This window comes from Prinia subflava, chromosome 2 (assembly GCF_021018805.1).
Source record: "Prinia subflava isolate CZ2003 ecotype Zambia chromosome 2, Cam_Psub_1.2, whole genome shotgun sequence".
NCBI classification, from domain to species: Eukaryota; Metazoa; Chordata; class Aves; order Passeriformes; family Cisticolidae; genus Prinia; species Prinia subflava.
The window spans coordinates 98,840,915-98,857,359 of NC_086248.1; the positions used below are offsets into that span (position 1 = coordinate 98,840,915).

Consider the following 16,445-nt stretch of genomic DNA (forward strand, 5'->3'; position numbering starts at 1 on the left):
ATTTTAAACAAGCACTCACCTGCATTTGGTGCGAGCAGAATATATTTGAATCAATAAAAAGCAGTCAGGGATTCAAACCACAGCTTTGCCACCTTTCTTTGTTCATTCTGTGTATGGTCTGGGGGAGGTGAGGGATGAACCTAGAGCAGGAAATTAGATTTGCCCAGCTGTTTCAGTTTTAAGAATTTGAGGAGTTATCAGTTGCTCACACACGGTCCTACATCTATGATTTCTGTCCTGACAGTACCTTTTTACAATGACAAAATACTTCTCAGGAATGGAAGAGTAATCCTCTTTCCATCCAACAAGCCTATCATTTCCATCTCAGGAAAGGGCAACGATTTAAAAAATCAAAGCAAAGGCAATGAGGAGGAAAATGGAGGACAGGAAGGGTTTGTGGATAGGTCATTACATCCATCTGCCTTTGTCAGTGCATGTTTACCCCTTAAATTTTTCCCCTGGGCAACATCTGCTGGAGAAGATGCAATAACTATTACCGTCACAGTCTTTGGGCTCAAACCAGCTCCCACAGAAATCAATAGTGATTTAACCTGCTCATGATTGTCATCTTCTTTTGGAAAAAAATCCTGCAATATCAGTTACTATTTCCAGAAATATCCTCAGGATGTCTTCTTTCAAGGTGTGGTTTTTAATGGTGTTGTAGAAGTATCAGTGAAGTGATGTGAGGAATATAGCACTACCGTAAACTGACTTCAAATGTAGTCCTACTCTGTTGTTTAGAAACTGAGGAAGTTTGGGAAAATTATAAAAAAGCCTTTTTTTATGTACAGTGTGTTATTCTGAGGAAACAGTTTAAGCTATCCATTTTTAACAATATGATGCAATAATTCATTTCAGACTTTAGTCACTTCTGTGTGATTTAGGAAAGCTGGTTACACCCTGGCTCCCACAAGTTTCAAACTGGACTTGTATTTGGAAGGTCTAGTTAAACTAAATAGAGCAGAACAAAAACATCAGAACTCTGTGATCTCTCCAAGAGAAATTCATTTCACTTTTTCCAGGCAGTCCATGAACAAGCCTGTTTCTTCTCAAGATGTGTCAATCAAAGGTTCCTGGATCTCTTCAGATCCCGTTTTCTATGTGTAATTGTTTGACGTACAGAAATATTCCAGTGTCACTGGCTGGTTTGATTTCCTGCACTCTGGCCACACCACAGCAAACCCCAGTGAGAAGGGCTGTCCCAAATCCAGTCTCTGTGTGTGGTTGACTGTGTTCTCCGTGTTTAGTGTATCGCCGCAAGCACCAGGAGCTGCAAGCCATGCAGATGGAGCTGCAGAGCCCAGAATACAAACTGAGCAAGCTGCGCACCTCCACCATCATGACAGACTACAACCCCAACTACTGCTTTGCAGGAAAGACCACATCCATTAGTGACCTCAAAGAGGTGCCTCGAAAAAACATCTCCCTCATCCGGTAAATTCATCTTTGCCTTCCCCATCCTTCACGTTGTACACCCACATATCCTGGCTCTGCTAAAGAGGTGTGAATGCACAGCTTTGTGCAGGCACATGCAAATTCTTGTGCACTTTTAGGTTCATACCCCTTTTCATAAAATGTAATGCTGCAGTAGTTAGGCTCCTGTGGAGGGAACTAGATTTTGGCACTCACCTTGACCTTCTACAGGTGCAGCATTTGTCTCCTGGGATTGTGAGGAGAACAGAATAGTCATCACCAGTAATTCAGTTACATCTATTACAGGCTATGCAGTAAATGGCCCATTGCCATGAGCTGATGAAATTCTGGGATGGCTGAAGCTTGTAGAAGGCTCTTCTAAATCTTTGATGGGATCTTTGGTAAAGACAATTACATCCTTAAGTGAAATAGCAAGAAAAGCAGTGGATTTGAAAATGCCAGACAATATTAAAAAGACAGGGATATAAAGCCAGCAAGATAATCATGTCTAGATGAGAACTTCTGCAAAGCTTTAAAGTGTCTCCTAAGAAAAACTTGAAAATTTGGAGTTCTTGTGCACTTTGCTCTACTGCAGGATATTTGCGAATGTGACAGTGCCCTGGTACCATGCAGTGTTACACCAGAAAAAAGTGGAAGCAGGAGTCCTTGGGAAACTGGGAAGCTTAAAGTGCTGAAAAAAATGATGCTCAGAGCAGTCTATGCAGTCTGCAATGTTTTGCCGTCTCTTATCTCCTTCCCCCTTACCTGCACATCTTGATGGACTGCACCTGGAGGTTTACAGTGTACCCTGTGCTGCTGCTTCCTGTTGCACTTGGACTTCGAAAGGATTTTTGAAGTGTGGCAAGCAGATAGCAGAGGATACAGATGGGAATTGACAAGGGAAGGGAAAGTGGACTTTTTGGAAGGAGAGTGAGTTATGAGCTGTAGAGATCTGGTTTGTCCCCTCAGTTTGTAACAGGTTGGTGAGGCAGAGCCAAGAATGGTGTCTCAAGCTGATACCTACAAAATGTTATTACACGAAGTGGTTGAGTCACAGGCAACACAAGTCCTCAGTGTGGTTTCAGTGCCCAGACTGGTTCTGTTCTGGCAAAACTACAGACAGAACTTATGGAACAGCAGAGCAGATTGTCCTTCCTTGTTCATATGGATGGGAGAGCAACAGCCTATGCACGAGCAGTCCCCTGATACAGCAGAGAACAGAATCAATGCAGCTCTCAGCCCAGACCTGGCTCTAACAGGAGTGTGCGTCCTGTAGCAGAGAGCTTTATTGAGAATCTTTTCCCCAGACTGAGATGCAGGAATGCCTCTTAGAGGCTGGAAATACTACTGCCCAATGTGCAGCCCATGCAGGATAAAGAGGGACTCAGGATTTGGAGTGCAGCCTCATCCTCTGCCATATTTCACCATGTCATTACAACAGCCCACTGATGTGAAATAGTTATTGTTGTACCACTTGACTTAACATTAAGAGAGTGGGAACTGAATAGACAGGTATGCAAAATCTGTATCACAAGGACATGGGACAGGATCGATTGTATGATTACTCTTATTCCTTTCTCTTTTTCTTGTAATCTTATTCAAAATAAAATTGTAAGTTTCGTAATATGATCACTGCCAGAAACAATTCTCAGCACAAATTCCTAGAGCTGAATGCTTTACAAAGCACTGTCATCACCATTTACTGGCTAAGGTACTTGCCCAGAATCACACAATAAATCAGAAAAGTTATCTGGTTTAGAATTCAGGTCTTTTGAGAATCATTGTGCCTCCTTGTTTCTTGCTCAATGTTTTGTTTAATGGTGATGCAGAAATATCGGGGGAACTGTTAATGTGTTCAGGGTATGTAAACACCAAGAATAAAGTCCTGTCTTTATTGATCTGTTTTGGAGCACCCACCACTGAGCACTGATACCAAAGCCATAGATGAGTGCTCTCTGTTACGTGCTGCAATGCCAGCAGCTGAATTTCACTGGGGAATGTTCACTTCCATGGATTGCTTTCCCTTCCAATTAAATAAAATGTAGGTCCATGAAAGATCTCACCAAGGTCTGGTGAGATCATATTGTCAATATGCAATTGTCCCTGTTTCCTGCCATGAATATTGTGAGCCCATTCTGTGAGCTGTGTCCACAGTGTTATAATGTGTGTTCTCTGTAGTAAAACCTTCTTGTCTTCTCTGGTCTGTCCAGGGGTTTGGGCCACGGAGCCTTTGGTGAGGTATATGAAGGTCAGGTGACAGGGATCCCCAGCGACCCCACTCCCTTGCAGGTGGCTGTGAAAGTAAGTGACAGTGTATGAGTTATCATGACGGTTTCATGCACCTTTCACCCAAGAGTCCCAATGCATTTTAGCAATGAAGATGAATGAAGCGTTGCTATAAGTCCTGAAGGACGTGGCTGGAATTATTGCTTCTCTGTTGCAAGGCTTTAATCCATCACAGCAATGGTACAGCTCATAGCGTGTGGGTATGTGAGACTACTAGAAGAGGTCTGTGAATACTAAATAGGCAAAGATTTCCCACAGAGCCACAGTAGACTGCAGGAATGAGAACTAAATCCATCCTCTGTCCATCCTCCCCATGCTACACCTGGCTGGTAATCTGTCCAAAGCCTTGTGAGTCAGAGGACAAGTCCTAACAGGGCCAAAAGCTGCCGGCGCAAATATCAAGAACCCTGCAAGGAGGAGATGGCTGGTGATATCCAGGGATATCACCACTCCCTTACAGGATAGATATGCATTGGATGTGAAGCTAAATCCTAAGAGACCCTGGTAGAGTTCTCCAGGCCTTCAGCTTGGTTTCTTTTAGTGATTAAACAGCAGCACAGTTCTGCTGCTGGTTACATATCCCAGTCTTGCTGGAAGGTAGGATCATTGAACTGCAGAGAACTCAGGAACTGTGATCTCATCCTCTGCACAGCAGAGTCCCATATGTTGAACACTTCTCTGTGCTATTTCCTTTGCTGGGAGAAGGATGACAGTGGCTTTGATGGGCCAGGAGTTCTGATATTTACCTTTCAACAGATTTCACAGTCTAGTTTAGCAATGCTCTAATGGTTGTCTTAGAGTGAGGTTTCTTTTGAGAAAGAAGGATTGCTGCAGACACACAAAGTTAGTGCCAGGTGTTCTAATCTGTAAGTTGAAGTATCTTCTCCTTGTCAACCGGTTCTTTCTTTTCCAGACATTGCCAGAAGTGTGCTCAGAGCAAGATGAGCTCGACTTCCTCATGGAAGCTCTCATAATTAGGTGTGTATGAGTCACATGAACAGCACTTGTGTAGGCTTGCAAAGCCCAACAAAATAAAGAAGAAAGTTCTTCATAGGGGGTGTCCTGTTAGCACATCTATACAGTAGTTTTAGCACAAAGAGAATAAGCTTACCATCCTTTTCTGTTCTTCTTACAAATGAAGTCACCAAATGATTAAAGGCTAAATTTTCAAAAGGATCCACACATGTTTTCATTACCCAAAGGGAAAAATTTAAAACCCAGATTTTAGAATTGATTAGAAGATTTTTTTATTATTATTATTTCTCTTAGAGAGGAAAACATCCCTTGGGAATTTGGGTTTGACTAGTCAAAGCTAAAAGATATGATTGACTTTATGCTGCTGCCATGTCATGTCAGTGTCTGAATCCCAGAATCCATGGAACTGCTATCCCATCACATTTGAGAGGTGGGGAAATAAGGAAGTATTAGAGACTAGGCCTCAAGAAAAATCCCCCACAAGCAGATCCCCATGTCAGTGTGTTTCTTGGAACAACATTGCCCTAGCCCAATTTCTGCCTCTTGGATGGGGAAAATGAAGAGCAGATTTTCTATGTTATCAGATATGTTCGGCTTCCTATGGCACACAAGTATTGCTGTAGCCCAAAAAGAATGCAGAAAATAGGAAGAGGAAAAGCAGCCAAAAGCCACTGCTTCCCCGCCTCTGTCTGTCCCTGCACTATCCAGACAGACACAGAATGCAGGGATAGTGCTTTTAGCTTTATCCACTAGCCCTACCTTTGAGTTTTGTTATTTTCTGGGGTGCAGGGAGGAATGCATTTTGCTACTGTGCTTTTTGGGTCGAAGTTACTCCACAGCTGGGTGTCCCTGTCTCCACAGCAAGTTCAATCACCAGAACATCGTGCGCTGCATCGGGGTGAGCCTGCAGGCCCTGCCCCGCTTCATCCTGCTGGAGCTCATGGCTGGAGGAGACCTGAAATCCTTCCTGAGGGAGACACGGCCGAGACCGGTAAGGAAAGAGAAAGCTGTATTTTATTTAGACAGCTGCTGCCACAAGGCAAACACTTAGCTATAAAAGAGCTGAACTATGCGGATACTATTTCCCAGCATTTTAGATGGTCACAAAATTTCAGTTGCTGTCAGACCACTGTGAAGGCAGGAGCCAGGAGGTTAGGGAAAAGATGCTGCTGAGGCCATGCAGAAGTGCCTCATCCCTGGATTTTGCTAGATTACATTGCAGATACTAAAAAAATAAATGTTAAACTCAACTCTTACCTTTCTCTCACCAGCTGGGAGCAGGCTGGGGGAAAAACGTTGAGCTAGTAATATTAAAAAAAATAAATCCATTATTTAAACTTCTAATCAGATGCATTTCTGTGGATATCTGTCAGTTCAAATTTGGCATAGGCAAGGAGACAATATGGCCTGGAGCTGTTGACTTAATAGAAAGTATCTTTAATCCAGAATTTTAAAGATTTTCCCCACTGCAATCAGCATCAATAGGAAGAGACAGACAGCTAGAAATGTGGAAGAAATAAATTATGACTTCTAAAAACAATTCAGAATTTTGGAAGAATAAAGTTCTCTCTGAGTCCCTGGGTCAGAAAGTCACATAGATATTGCTGAAGTTTAAGACCAGGGCCCAGCTTCATACTTTGTCTCTAAGTTCCACAGAAGACAAAATGCTGCATTTTGTCAGTACAAGAGAGACACAAATTCACTCTAACAGACATCAATAAGATTCTTCCTTGAGGCATCTGGAAACAGATCAACTTTTTTATTTTTTCCATGCAGTGTGGTTTTCAGACATATAAAATGGTCTGTGAGACTCAAAAGTACTGCAGTCTTGACTAGGTTGCAGTAAAGTAGCTCCTTTCTGGATAAGGAGGCTAAACACCCAGAAAGGAAAATCTGAAGTCTGAGCAAGCAGACTTTATAAATACAAGTTGTTTTTCTGAAGCTCCTAGAGATGCCTCTACCAATGGGCTGAACTTGGTGGTAGGTGAATGGGGAAATTCATGTTCTGCAATGTGGTCTCCACTCTCACCCAGTGCAGCATAAAATGGCACAGGCAAGCTATGCTGCCAGGTAAGTGCTTTGTTCAAAACTGCCAGGCCAGGCTCTGCAAGGTGTGTGAAGGGACAGGTGAAACAGGATGGGGTTGGTTTGGCTGCTTAAATTAGAGAAGCCAGCTCAGTGATGGTGCAGATCTTGTATGGAAGTACTGAGAACTTGGGTCCTGCATAGCAGGAATTTTCACCTACTTGAAGTAAAATGAGGCAGCTGCTTTTGTAGATGAAACAGCCCTTAATCTTGATAGGATGAAGTTGTGGGAGCCTTCTGATCTGAGGAGTTTTTTTCTGTTTGGCCCTACCTCAGTCACGAGTTCTTCCCTACCATGACTTCTGTTCCTGTCAGCAGTAGCTCTGTGCAACCCCTGTGAAAAGCCCATGTCAGAAAAGGCTGATGGTTCCTTAGTATTTCTTAGTATTGTTAGTTCTTAGTATTGTTTCCTTAGTACTTCTCTTTCTGCTTTCACAGTCGCTCCTTCCATTCCTCTTCTTTCCTTGTTTGAGGTTACCTGAGACTGACCATAACAGCTACCAGGCACAAACCCTGTTCCTGTCAGCCCGAAGATTCTCCCTGGCTTCTGCATTTGATTGCTCCCAGGAGTGAAGCAGACCTTGGATTGATACCTCTGTTTTCTGCCTGTCCCCTGTCTTCCACACTTTGGGAAAGCTGAGCTTCAAGTGCAGATGGGTGGTTGCAAGCTGGAACTGATTCAGAAAAGCAGTTTCCATTCCCTCTTTAACAGCTGGGTGAACATGGACAGCCTGACTCTGTGCAGACACAGAGCCACATGATTTTGCTCCATTCTGATACCTTCTTTCCCCTTGCCTTGCTCTGCTTCTGCAGCCATCCCATGTGGTGTCTGCCTGGCAAGAATGACAGGGTAATTCATTGTCTGGCTGCTGGGGCAGCTTCTGAGGGGCCAATGGCACCTGTGAGTGCTGAGAAATCAGCCTCTGGTGCGTTTTTTGGCTGCTGGATCACTAACCACGAGGCAAGGAGACTATGAGTGATGAGAAATGAGATGTGTGCAGGGCACTGTGCTCTGTGAAGTGTGGGATCCAGCCCTGGAAGTGGATTTACCCTCTGCATACAGTCCAGGTGTGACAGAGTCTCTGTACATAAGGCCTGTGGCTCAGTGCTAGTGGATGTATCTTTGCACTGCTCTTAATGAACCCTGAGCTGCTTTGTTCCTCCTATTGCTCATTCAGGGAAGACAGGCAGAAGGTAGGCATGGTAGGCTGGATGTCTGGCTTTTCAGGGCCGTTGAGGGAAGGGAAAGACAAGGGACAGTGCAGAATGAAGAGGCTTCCGTGAGCTTTGCTTCCAAAAGGAATTAATTAAACACACAAGCCAGTCTGACTGACTGGATGACAGAGGTGCCCTTCTCACTCTGCAGTAAGCACCATATGGATTACTGCCTTTCCCCTTTTTTTCTTTCCACTTTCATATTTTCCAGCTAATTTCTTTTACTACCTTGTCTTTCCCACCTACTTTTGCTTTCAGCCTAATTACAAAAAAGAGATTTACGTGTTCAGTCTCCACCTTCATCCCCCAGTTGCTCTTTGCACTGCCTTGCCAGTAACCTCAAATTCATTTGCTAGTTTTGGATAGACTTAATAAAGGTGTGAAAGAGACATTAACTTGGCACTAATTCCAAGGTTTATGGAAAAAAACACCATGCTGGAGAGACCATCAGCTGCCACTGGCCAGCTACGACCTGTGTGGCTTGGAACAAGACACGTGCAGCATGCTGTCATGCACTTGGACACTGAAAAGCAGGAAAGGAAGCAGAGGGAATGGTGAAGGAGAAGGTGAATGAAGGGAAGGAGGGACTCAAGGCATTGCAAGAGACATGAAATGGAAAGCTAAAGCAGCTGCAGGAGGTATCAGAACACAGGATCCAACTTAATGATGGAGATGCTGCCAGCATTGTGCCATGTTGTTCATCTGTGTTCTTCATGTAAAAAATGAACTTTCAGTTCAGCCAACACATAATGATTTTTCTGGACTCTAAGCAAGAATGATTGTATCTCCACCCAACATCACTGATAAAATACCGGTGATTCTTGTGGAATATGTCAATTTGTGCCAGCTGGGTCCACTCCATAAGGTTCAGATTCATCATTCCCCATGAGCCCATGGCTGACAGCCCTGAAGGTTTTCTCTATTCCATTTCTAATAGAGTTTCACATCTATTACAGGATTACCACTTCCCCTCATCAGCAGAGAGGGAGCCAGGTAGATTCAGAGACGCCTGGAATGGGAGCCTCAGCTCAGTGTGAGCATTGCAGAATTGTCCATTCCAGGAGGTTCAGTGCTGATCTTTCTCACACACAGCACAGCAATCAAAGCCCAGCTCTGGGAGAGAAATCGTATATGGATAAATGATTCCCCTCCTTTGTGCTGTGCAGCCTGTTGCACAGAGCAGTGATTACACCGAACAATGCACAGAATTTCATTCACCTTTGGCAAGATTCGGCCTCACCTGGGAGGTGTCACACCAGTGCTTCCAGCATGCCCACTGTCCTGAGCAGCAGAGCATTGCAGCTGGCATCATTCATTCATCTGGGGAGCAAAAGCTGTGAAGCGGATCCTTTGGTGTGTCTCAAGGCTGCCCCCTTGTAAAATGAATCCCAAAACTCCATTTTTCAAACAGATTACATGGCTAAATTGTCCTTGGCTGGGCAGTCACATCTGTTTTAGGATTGTATTTAGCCAAATAAAAGGTGGAAGGAATTCATCCAAGGAGGGAAAGGAAAGCAAAGAAGAAAAGAAAAAAGAGAAAAAAGCTATACAGTTCAAATCAGCTTGTGGCTTCAGCCTACTGACTGCTTTGCAGTAGAGCTTGAGTCTGAAATCAGTTGTAGAGTAAAGAATTGGGCTTTTTACTCAGTTTTCACTTCAGGTTTCTGACCCTTGCTCAAAATAGCAGAGAATGGGTAGATTGAGATATTAATTTCCCCTTGGTTATGCCCTGCAAGGGAAAAAGAAGACGTGCATTTTTTCTTACTGTAGCCATCTTGTGTAGCTGGTGAGTCATTTTAACTCATAAGGGTAAAAGAGATTATTGCCCCTTCCCCACAAAATGGCAGGGAAAGAGCTGCTTTATGGTTGTGGAAAATAGTTATTCTGTAAAGAGGAAAGTTTAAGGGGAGGTGCAGTCCAGTGTTTTAAAAAATCAGTGACGTATATACATGCAATGATCTGTACTGTGTAAATAATAAAATATAAGCAAGTGGAACAAGATCACATTTTGGTTTATGGCCCTGCATTGAACAAAACAGGCTTTGTTCACACAGAGATGCAACGTTTTTCAATTATTTCATTAGTCAAGTACTGAGGCCAGGTTTTTTTTTCCTAATATCTTCAGAGGACATTAAGTTGGGTTTTTTCAGGTTTTGGTTGGTTTGGTGGGGGGTTTTTTGTTTGTTGTTGTTTTCTTGGGTTTTTTTTGGTTTTTTGGGGGGTTTTTTTGTGGGGTTTTTTGGGTTTTTTTGTTTTGTTTTGTTTTTTGGTTGGTTGTTTTTTTGTTTTACCAGCCAATGACTGCTGTTTAACTACTGGCTGCTGCAGGGCCTGGACTTATTTCCAGTCCCAGTTTGCAGTGGTTTAGATCAGGTGGGATGGCCAGCACAGCGTTGCATCCGTCTGGAGACACATTCCATTACAACAGATGGGTTGGAGAGGCAGCAGTCCCTGCCACTGGAGAAGCTGTGCTGATTTGTGCTCTGGTGTGAGAGCCCCAAGGACAGGTGTGCCTTTTGGAGACTAGGGTGACTGGTTGGTGTCCTCAGAGAGATCTAAGGAGTGTGATAAGCTTGTTTGGTCCAATAACTAAGGCTGAGAAACACTTAGCTATGAAGTGGTCCTTGTGGCATGAGCAGTCACTGCCGCCCAGTTGTTTCTCATCACTCCACGGGCAGCAGCACTTTCCTCCTCGCCCACAGGACTGGCCACAGGAATCACTGAATCTCACCACAGGAATCACTGATTCACACCTCAGGCATCACTGATTCACACCGCAAGGCAGCAGCTGATGGTTTGGCTTCAGGGGCTGAGAAGCACCGGCGCGAATCCTGCCCTTTCCACTAAAGCATCTGGCTCCTCCTGGCAAGGGCTGTGGACTTCATCAGAGGGACAGGAACAAGGAGTTGGCAGCCTTAGTCTTGCATAGCCATTGGCTACACAAAACTGTGTCAGTGCTCTAAGGGGCAAGATAAAACCTACACAGATGTGGAGGAGGGAAAGAGCAAATGTGACTCATGCCATTATACAAAATGTCATTCCTGTGGTTCAAGGTGACTTTAGAGGGGAGCTGGCAATAATATAAAGAAACTCAGTGAAGAACAGCTCAGGCTACCAATCTCAAAAACCGTGCTGAAAAGTCAAAAGAATCTGCCATGAGAACTGGAGGAAATGCTTACAGGGGCATCCCAATGGAGCTGGAAAGTCAGATCCAGCTGATTCTGTCTGTTCTGATTCTGTCTCTGGGGCCTGTATAACGTTGTGTCTGCACATCCTTTCACAGTTCATGGGTATGAACTCTCTCTTGTGCATTTTGCTAATGCCTTTGTGTATTAACAGCAGAGGTACATCACTTGCTGGAGAGACCCCGGCACTGTATCAGCAACAACTCACACCACGTTTCTGCTTTTAACCCGTGTGTGTCCCTTGTCCCTTGGCAGAATCAGCCCTCCTCCCTTTCCATGCTGGACTTGCTCCACGTGGCCCGTGACATTGCGTGTGGGTGTCAGTACCTGGAGGAGAACCACTTCATTCACAGGTGGGTGAGCACAGCCTGGCCAGGGCAGGCAGACACGGGCTGGTGATGCCCTGCTCATATGTTTATGTGCTGCTGCACTCTAGTGGCAGGATACCTTTAAAGAGGTAGGCAAAATCCGAGTCATGGCAGCAATAAAGAGAGGAGCTGCTATAAATCAGGCTGGCAAAGGTCTGTGGTTTTGCCAAAGATCCTGAGCCCTGTCTCAGGGCCTGCATCTGTGCAGCCTATTTGGCTGCTCTGCAAATGAACACAATCTTATGACAGAAGTCTTTAAAGCTCTCCCTATCATGAATTTTATTTAGTGCCTGTCTGCTCATTTTGGAAGCCTTTGCTTCTCCCTCTTGAAGAGCACCTGTTCAAGCACAGCCAGAAAGGCAACATCAGGTGACCATTGCTCCTGCAAAGCAGGGTGTTTGGCAAGCATCTAAAATCTGCCTGTGGAGTAGAGATGAGCAGAGATGGCAGATTGCAGTTCTGACAGTCACCCACAAGTTGTGCCATTGTGTTACTCATACTTCAAGCTTACTCCAGCCCAGCAGAGCTTGGAGCTTGGAGCTCTACCTGCATACACAGATTCAGGCCCACAGCTTCAGTATTCAGAGCAACACCTGCACATTGTTGTTCTACCTGTCTCTGGCAGTACAACAGCCTTTGACAACAAGCACAGTAGGAACAGATCAGTGGATCATTCCCCAGACAGCTTGATGTTGGGACTAGTACATTGCTGAAATCAGCTCCTCTCTTTGCACTCCCTAGGGTCACAAAAATAGCTCCTGGGATGAAAGGAAGCTCACAGGAGGCCTACCCTTTCAACTGGAAAATGTTGTGTGAAGTTTAAAAATAAAATGCTAAAGAACAAAACTGTTCCTGCTGTGGGGATAGATTGGAATTGGGGACATTGTAGTTATCCATAAACAAACACTGACTTCTCTGGCTGTTCTAGGTTCTCTGCAGCTCAGGAAAGTAGGTACTATTTTTTGTTTTCTTTTTGATTTGCAAAACTGTCAAATGATTAAGTGGTTCTTCTCTTTCTGTTTCCTCTCTTGCCTTTCCTTTTAGGGATATTGCTGCCAGAAACTGCCTCCTTACTTGTCGAGGGCCTGGGAGAGTGGCTAAGATTGGAGACTTTGGAATGGCCCGGGATATATACAGGTAGCAGAGGCAAGCCCAGGGTACCTGCAAGTGGAAGGTCACAGGAATGAGGGAGGAGCAGTGTTTGTTCAGGCCCTTGTGCTGCTCTGTGTAACCCTGGTGAGGCGAGAGTGGAGAGATCCCAACCTGGTGAATGCCAGCTGATGCCTTCCTGGTGTTTGCCTTGAACTGTCCTGGAGACCTTTCCCACTCCTGACAGTTTTCTCCTGGGCAGTGAAGTCTAATGGTCATTAAAGGGTTTTTCCTTCCTCTTAGACTTTTTTCTCAGTTTCCTTTCTTTACATTCTCCACACTGAATGGCATTGATGTACCCTTTTGTTTTGTGATCCCAAATCATTCTGAGTTTAATCTCTCTCCTTGATTCTACCCCTGCACCTTTGGTTTGGTGTCATCAGTAAATCTCCTCAATTTACTGCAGCTAAAGGAGGAAGGTGCAGAAGAAGATCAGGAAAATGTAATCACCCAAACTGGAATTCAGCTAGGACGTGGGGTTAACTACCTCTGCTCTCGCAAGAAGTGCCAGAAAATCCTTAATGACCATAAGCAGTCAGGGCTGCAGTTTGATGTCTCATCTTCCAAAGAGCACCTCTAGAAGTGCAGCTCCATGTCCTGCTGTGCTGAGGAATTGATTTGCCCTGACTCGGAAGAAGGAATGCCTTGTGCTCAGTCACCCCCACTGTTTATTCCAGTGCCTTACCTTATTTTTTTCCTGCTTGGAGATTCTCCTGTGCAATTACTAAGCCAGGCTTGGCTCTGCTTAACTTGAGCTCTGACAGTATCACAGCCTGAGGTGATGCAAACAGAGTGCTACCTTCAAACACCCAAGTGTATCACAGCTGCGTGGCTTTTTTCCCTCCACAAAGAGTCCCCATGCCTCCCCACTGTCAGATGGGGCTCTGCTGGGACAAAGTAGCATCTGTCACCCTCACACAATCATCAGAACCAGCTGCTGAGATGAACACTTTGGTGCTGAGCTTTCAAAGGTGCCTTTGAAGCCTGCATATGTTTCTTTGTCCAGGAATGTCCTTTGGTTGCTCAGGCTGTGCAGTTATGATCAGTGGTTCCAGCTTGCATGAGCAGCCTCCAGCAACTGTCAGGATGGGATCGGGGGCTTGCAGGTTTTATTTTAAATGACAGTGACTCTAAAGAACTGTTGTAACTCCTGTCTCAGGAATATTTTTGTGCTAGTGTCCCAGCTCTAATGGCCTGGCATCCTCCTCAACAAGCTCCTTGTTCCTACAGAGGGGGTTGGATTTTACTCACAGTGCTGTAGAATGGATATATATGGGATGGGTTTGGTTTATTCTTGCTGGGTGTGCCCAAGATGACCATGTGTGAGATGAAGTGAGGAGATCTTGCTGTGGTTGAAAAGGGCAGGAGGAGACACTGCCAGCAGCAGTTACTGTGTTAGGAATTCCCCAGGTCAGGTTTACCAGATCAGGCCTGAAGTGATGTAGATTAAACAGCACTTCCATAGTCTGCTCTTTTTCATTACTTTTATGAGAAAAAACAGATAATTTCAGCACTTAGATTGCTCCACCTAAATGAGTTTCTCCTCTGCCTCATAATTTTAATATTTGTAATTACAAAAATCCCATATTAATGGGACTTTCTGAATTCTTGACTGACTCTTTCATTTTGTTTGTTCTTTGCAGAGCCAGCTACTATCGTAAGGGTGGGTGTGCAATGCTGCCTGTCAAATGGATGCCTCCAGAGGCTTTCATGGAAGGGATATTTACATCAAAAACTGACACATGGTGAGCTTCCTTTCCTGCGCTGTCCTGTCTGTGTTGTGGAAAGCTGTGAATATTTTTTAAAAAGCACACATTCTTGTTCACTTCTCTCATACTGAAAAGACCAGCTGGGTCTTTCAGAGCCAGCAGTGTTTGAGGAGACAAGGGAGCAGGAAGGTCAGACCTGTGCAGGGGTGGGTGCTGAGGGCAGGTGGGCGGGCTGGGAAGGGAGACCAAAGCAGATGCAGGCTGCTCCAGGGAGGGAAGCATTAGTCCCACACTGAGGAAAGCAGCGTGGCAGGCTGCAGGCACGACCCACCCTGCCAGTCACGGAGAGGGGTGCTGTACATTGTGGGGTTTGCCTGTCTCCTGGCCTGCAGCAGCACCTGGAGTTCCTGAGTGGCCAGAGGTGGGGAGGAAAATCGAATGAGCAGGAGGCAAGAGCTCAGGGAAGGTGTGGAGGGGGAAGGGGCTGGGGGCCAGGACACAGCTCCTGAGCAAGCCCCAGCAGAGGGGCGAGGTCCACACTCTGGTACAGCTGTGCTCTGCCTGTCTCAGCACCAAGCAGAGGAGTTCCCCATCGCTGCCCATCTCTGCACAGCTTTAACCAGTGAGGTTGTGGTTTCCAAGCTGCTGACCAGGGGACTGCTTTGGAAGGGGTCCTGTCCCAGCCACTGTCCCCAGGGCTTGCAGGCCACAGCACCCAGGCCTGTTTGCTAGAGAGCATTTTTACTGTGCTCTGAGTGACAGGTGGGGCCTGTGTGCCTCAGAGCATCAGCAGGGATTCACTAGCATGATATTTCATGCAGGGTAGCTATTCCAGAGGAAGAGTTTGCCATAACTCCTGTCTCCAGCAGTGGTCAGTGTTTCACTGATAACTTTTCACTTTTGTTACCTCCAGTTCAACAGTACTGAGTACAAGGGCAAAGCAACCACTGTTACCTACCTACATCCTAGGCTTCACTCACCCAACAGTCAACTACTGATAGTTGTTAAAAGTTTTAAAGTTCACTGTTACATCTGTGCAGCTTATTTATGTCTGAATCCTACAGGATTTCCACCAGTGGCCTGATCAGAGGTTGCCAAGAGCAATGCTGATGGTACTGACCCTAAGGGCATTTCCCACTGGTCATTCTAGTATCCCTCACTTTATTCTCCTTTGCTTCTGTTCTCAGGTCCTTTGGCGTATTGCTATGGGAGATATTCTCTTTGGGATACATGCCCTACCCCAGCAAAAGCAACCAGGAGGTTCTGGAGTTTGTCACCAATGGAGGAAGGATGGATCCACCTAAAAACTGCCCTGGCCCTGTGTATGAGACTATAACTTTGATATATTCATGCAACTAAGTTTCTGTTTCAAATGCTTTTTCTCTACTCAGAAGTTAATGATTTTTAAGATTGACCTAATCATGGCTAATCTGCCATATTAAACTTTAGTGTCAGTGATTTCTCTAATATTTAATTTTCCTGTTGTTTTGGAGAATAATTCAGGGCCCATTTGAGAAGTCCTGGCCATTGCTTGTTCGATCAAAGTTGACACAGTATTTCTCTGTCTTAGGTTAGCTGTGAAAGTTCAGTGCATCACTGTTCACAGGCAGGGAAAACTGAGCTCCTTTCTTTGCAGCCCTGCTTACCTTTAGCATATTGTCCAAGGGATTTCAGGTGGATGAGTAATTTCTCTGAAAGACTGTGGATTTCAGCCCACTGGTGGTCACATGCCAGTGGTTACTGGTGCATCCAGGGAAGGCAGACAGCTCTCATTTGTTAGAAGCAGGAATGGTGACGAATGTCTATGATTCCTAAGCTGCCATGAGTAGTCACATCCCACAGGATCTGCGTTCATGAATGTCTCCTGTTCTGCCCTTCCAGCTACCGCATTATGACCCAGTGTTGGCAGCACCAGCCTGAAGATCGGCCCAACTTTGCCATAATCCTGGAGAGGATTGAGTACTGCACTCAGGTATCAGTGTTCACTCACCTTGGACGAGAGGGGTGGAGAGGGTTCTTCTTCAGGAGATGTCTAGACACGCCAGGACATGAGATAAGGA

At 45.2% G+C, this 16,445-nt stretch overlaps 1 protein-coding gene across 2 annotated transcripts in view; it reads left to right on the forward strand.

Annotated features, from left to right (window-relative positions):
* Positions 1-16,445, forward strand: part of ALK (ALK receptor tyrosine kinase) — a 104,063-nt gene that overhangs the window by 81,505 nt on the left and 6,113 nt on the right. For both annotated transcript variants that reach the window (XM_063391181.1, XM_063391179.1), the window contains 9 exons: positions 1,248-1,434; positions 3,624-3,714; positions 4,613-4,677; positions 5,536-5,665; positions 11,415-11,512; positions 12,572-12,664; positions 14,320-14,421; positions 15,573-15,707; positions 16,267-16,357. In XM_063391181.1, the coding sequence (XP_063247251.1) occupies positions 1,248-1,434; positions 3,624-3,714; positions 4,613-4,677; positions 5,536-5,665; positions 11,415-11,512; positions 12,572-12,664; positions 14,320-14,421; positions 15,573-15,707; positions 16,267-16,357 (992 nt within the window). The remainder of the gene's footprint in view (positions 1-1,247; positions 1,435-3,623; positions 3,715-4,612; positions 4,678-5,535; positions 5,666-11,414; positions 11,513-12,571; positions 12,665-14,319; positions 14,422-15,572; positions 15,708-16,266; positions 16,358-16,445) is intronic.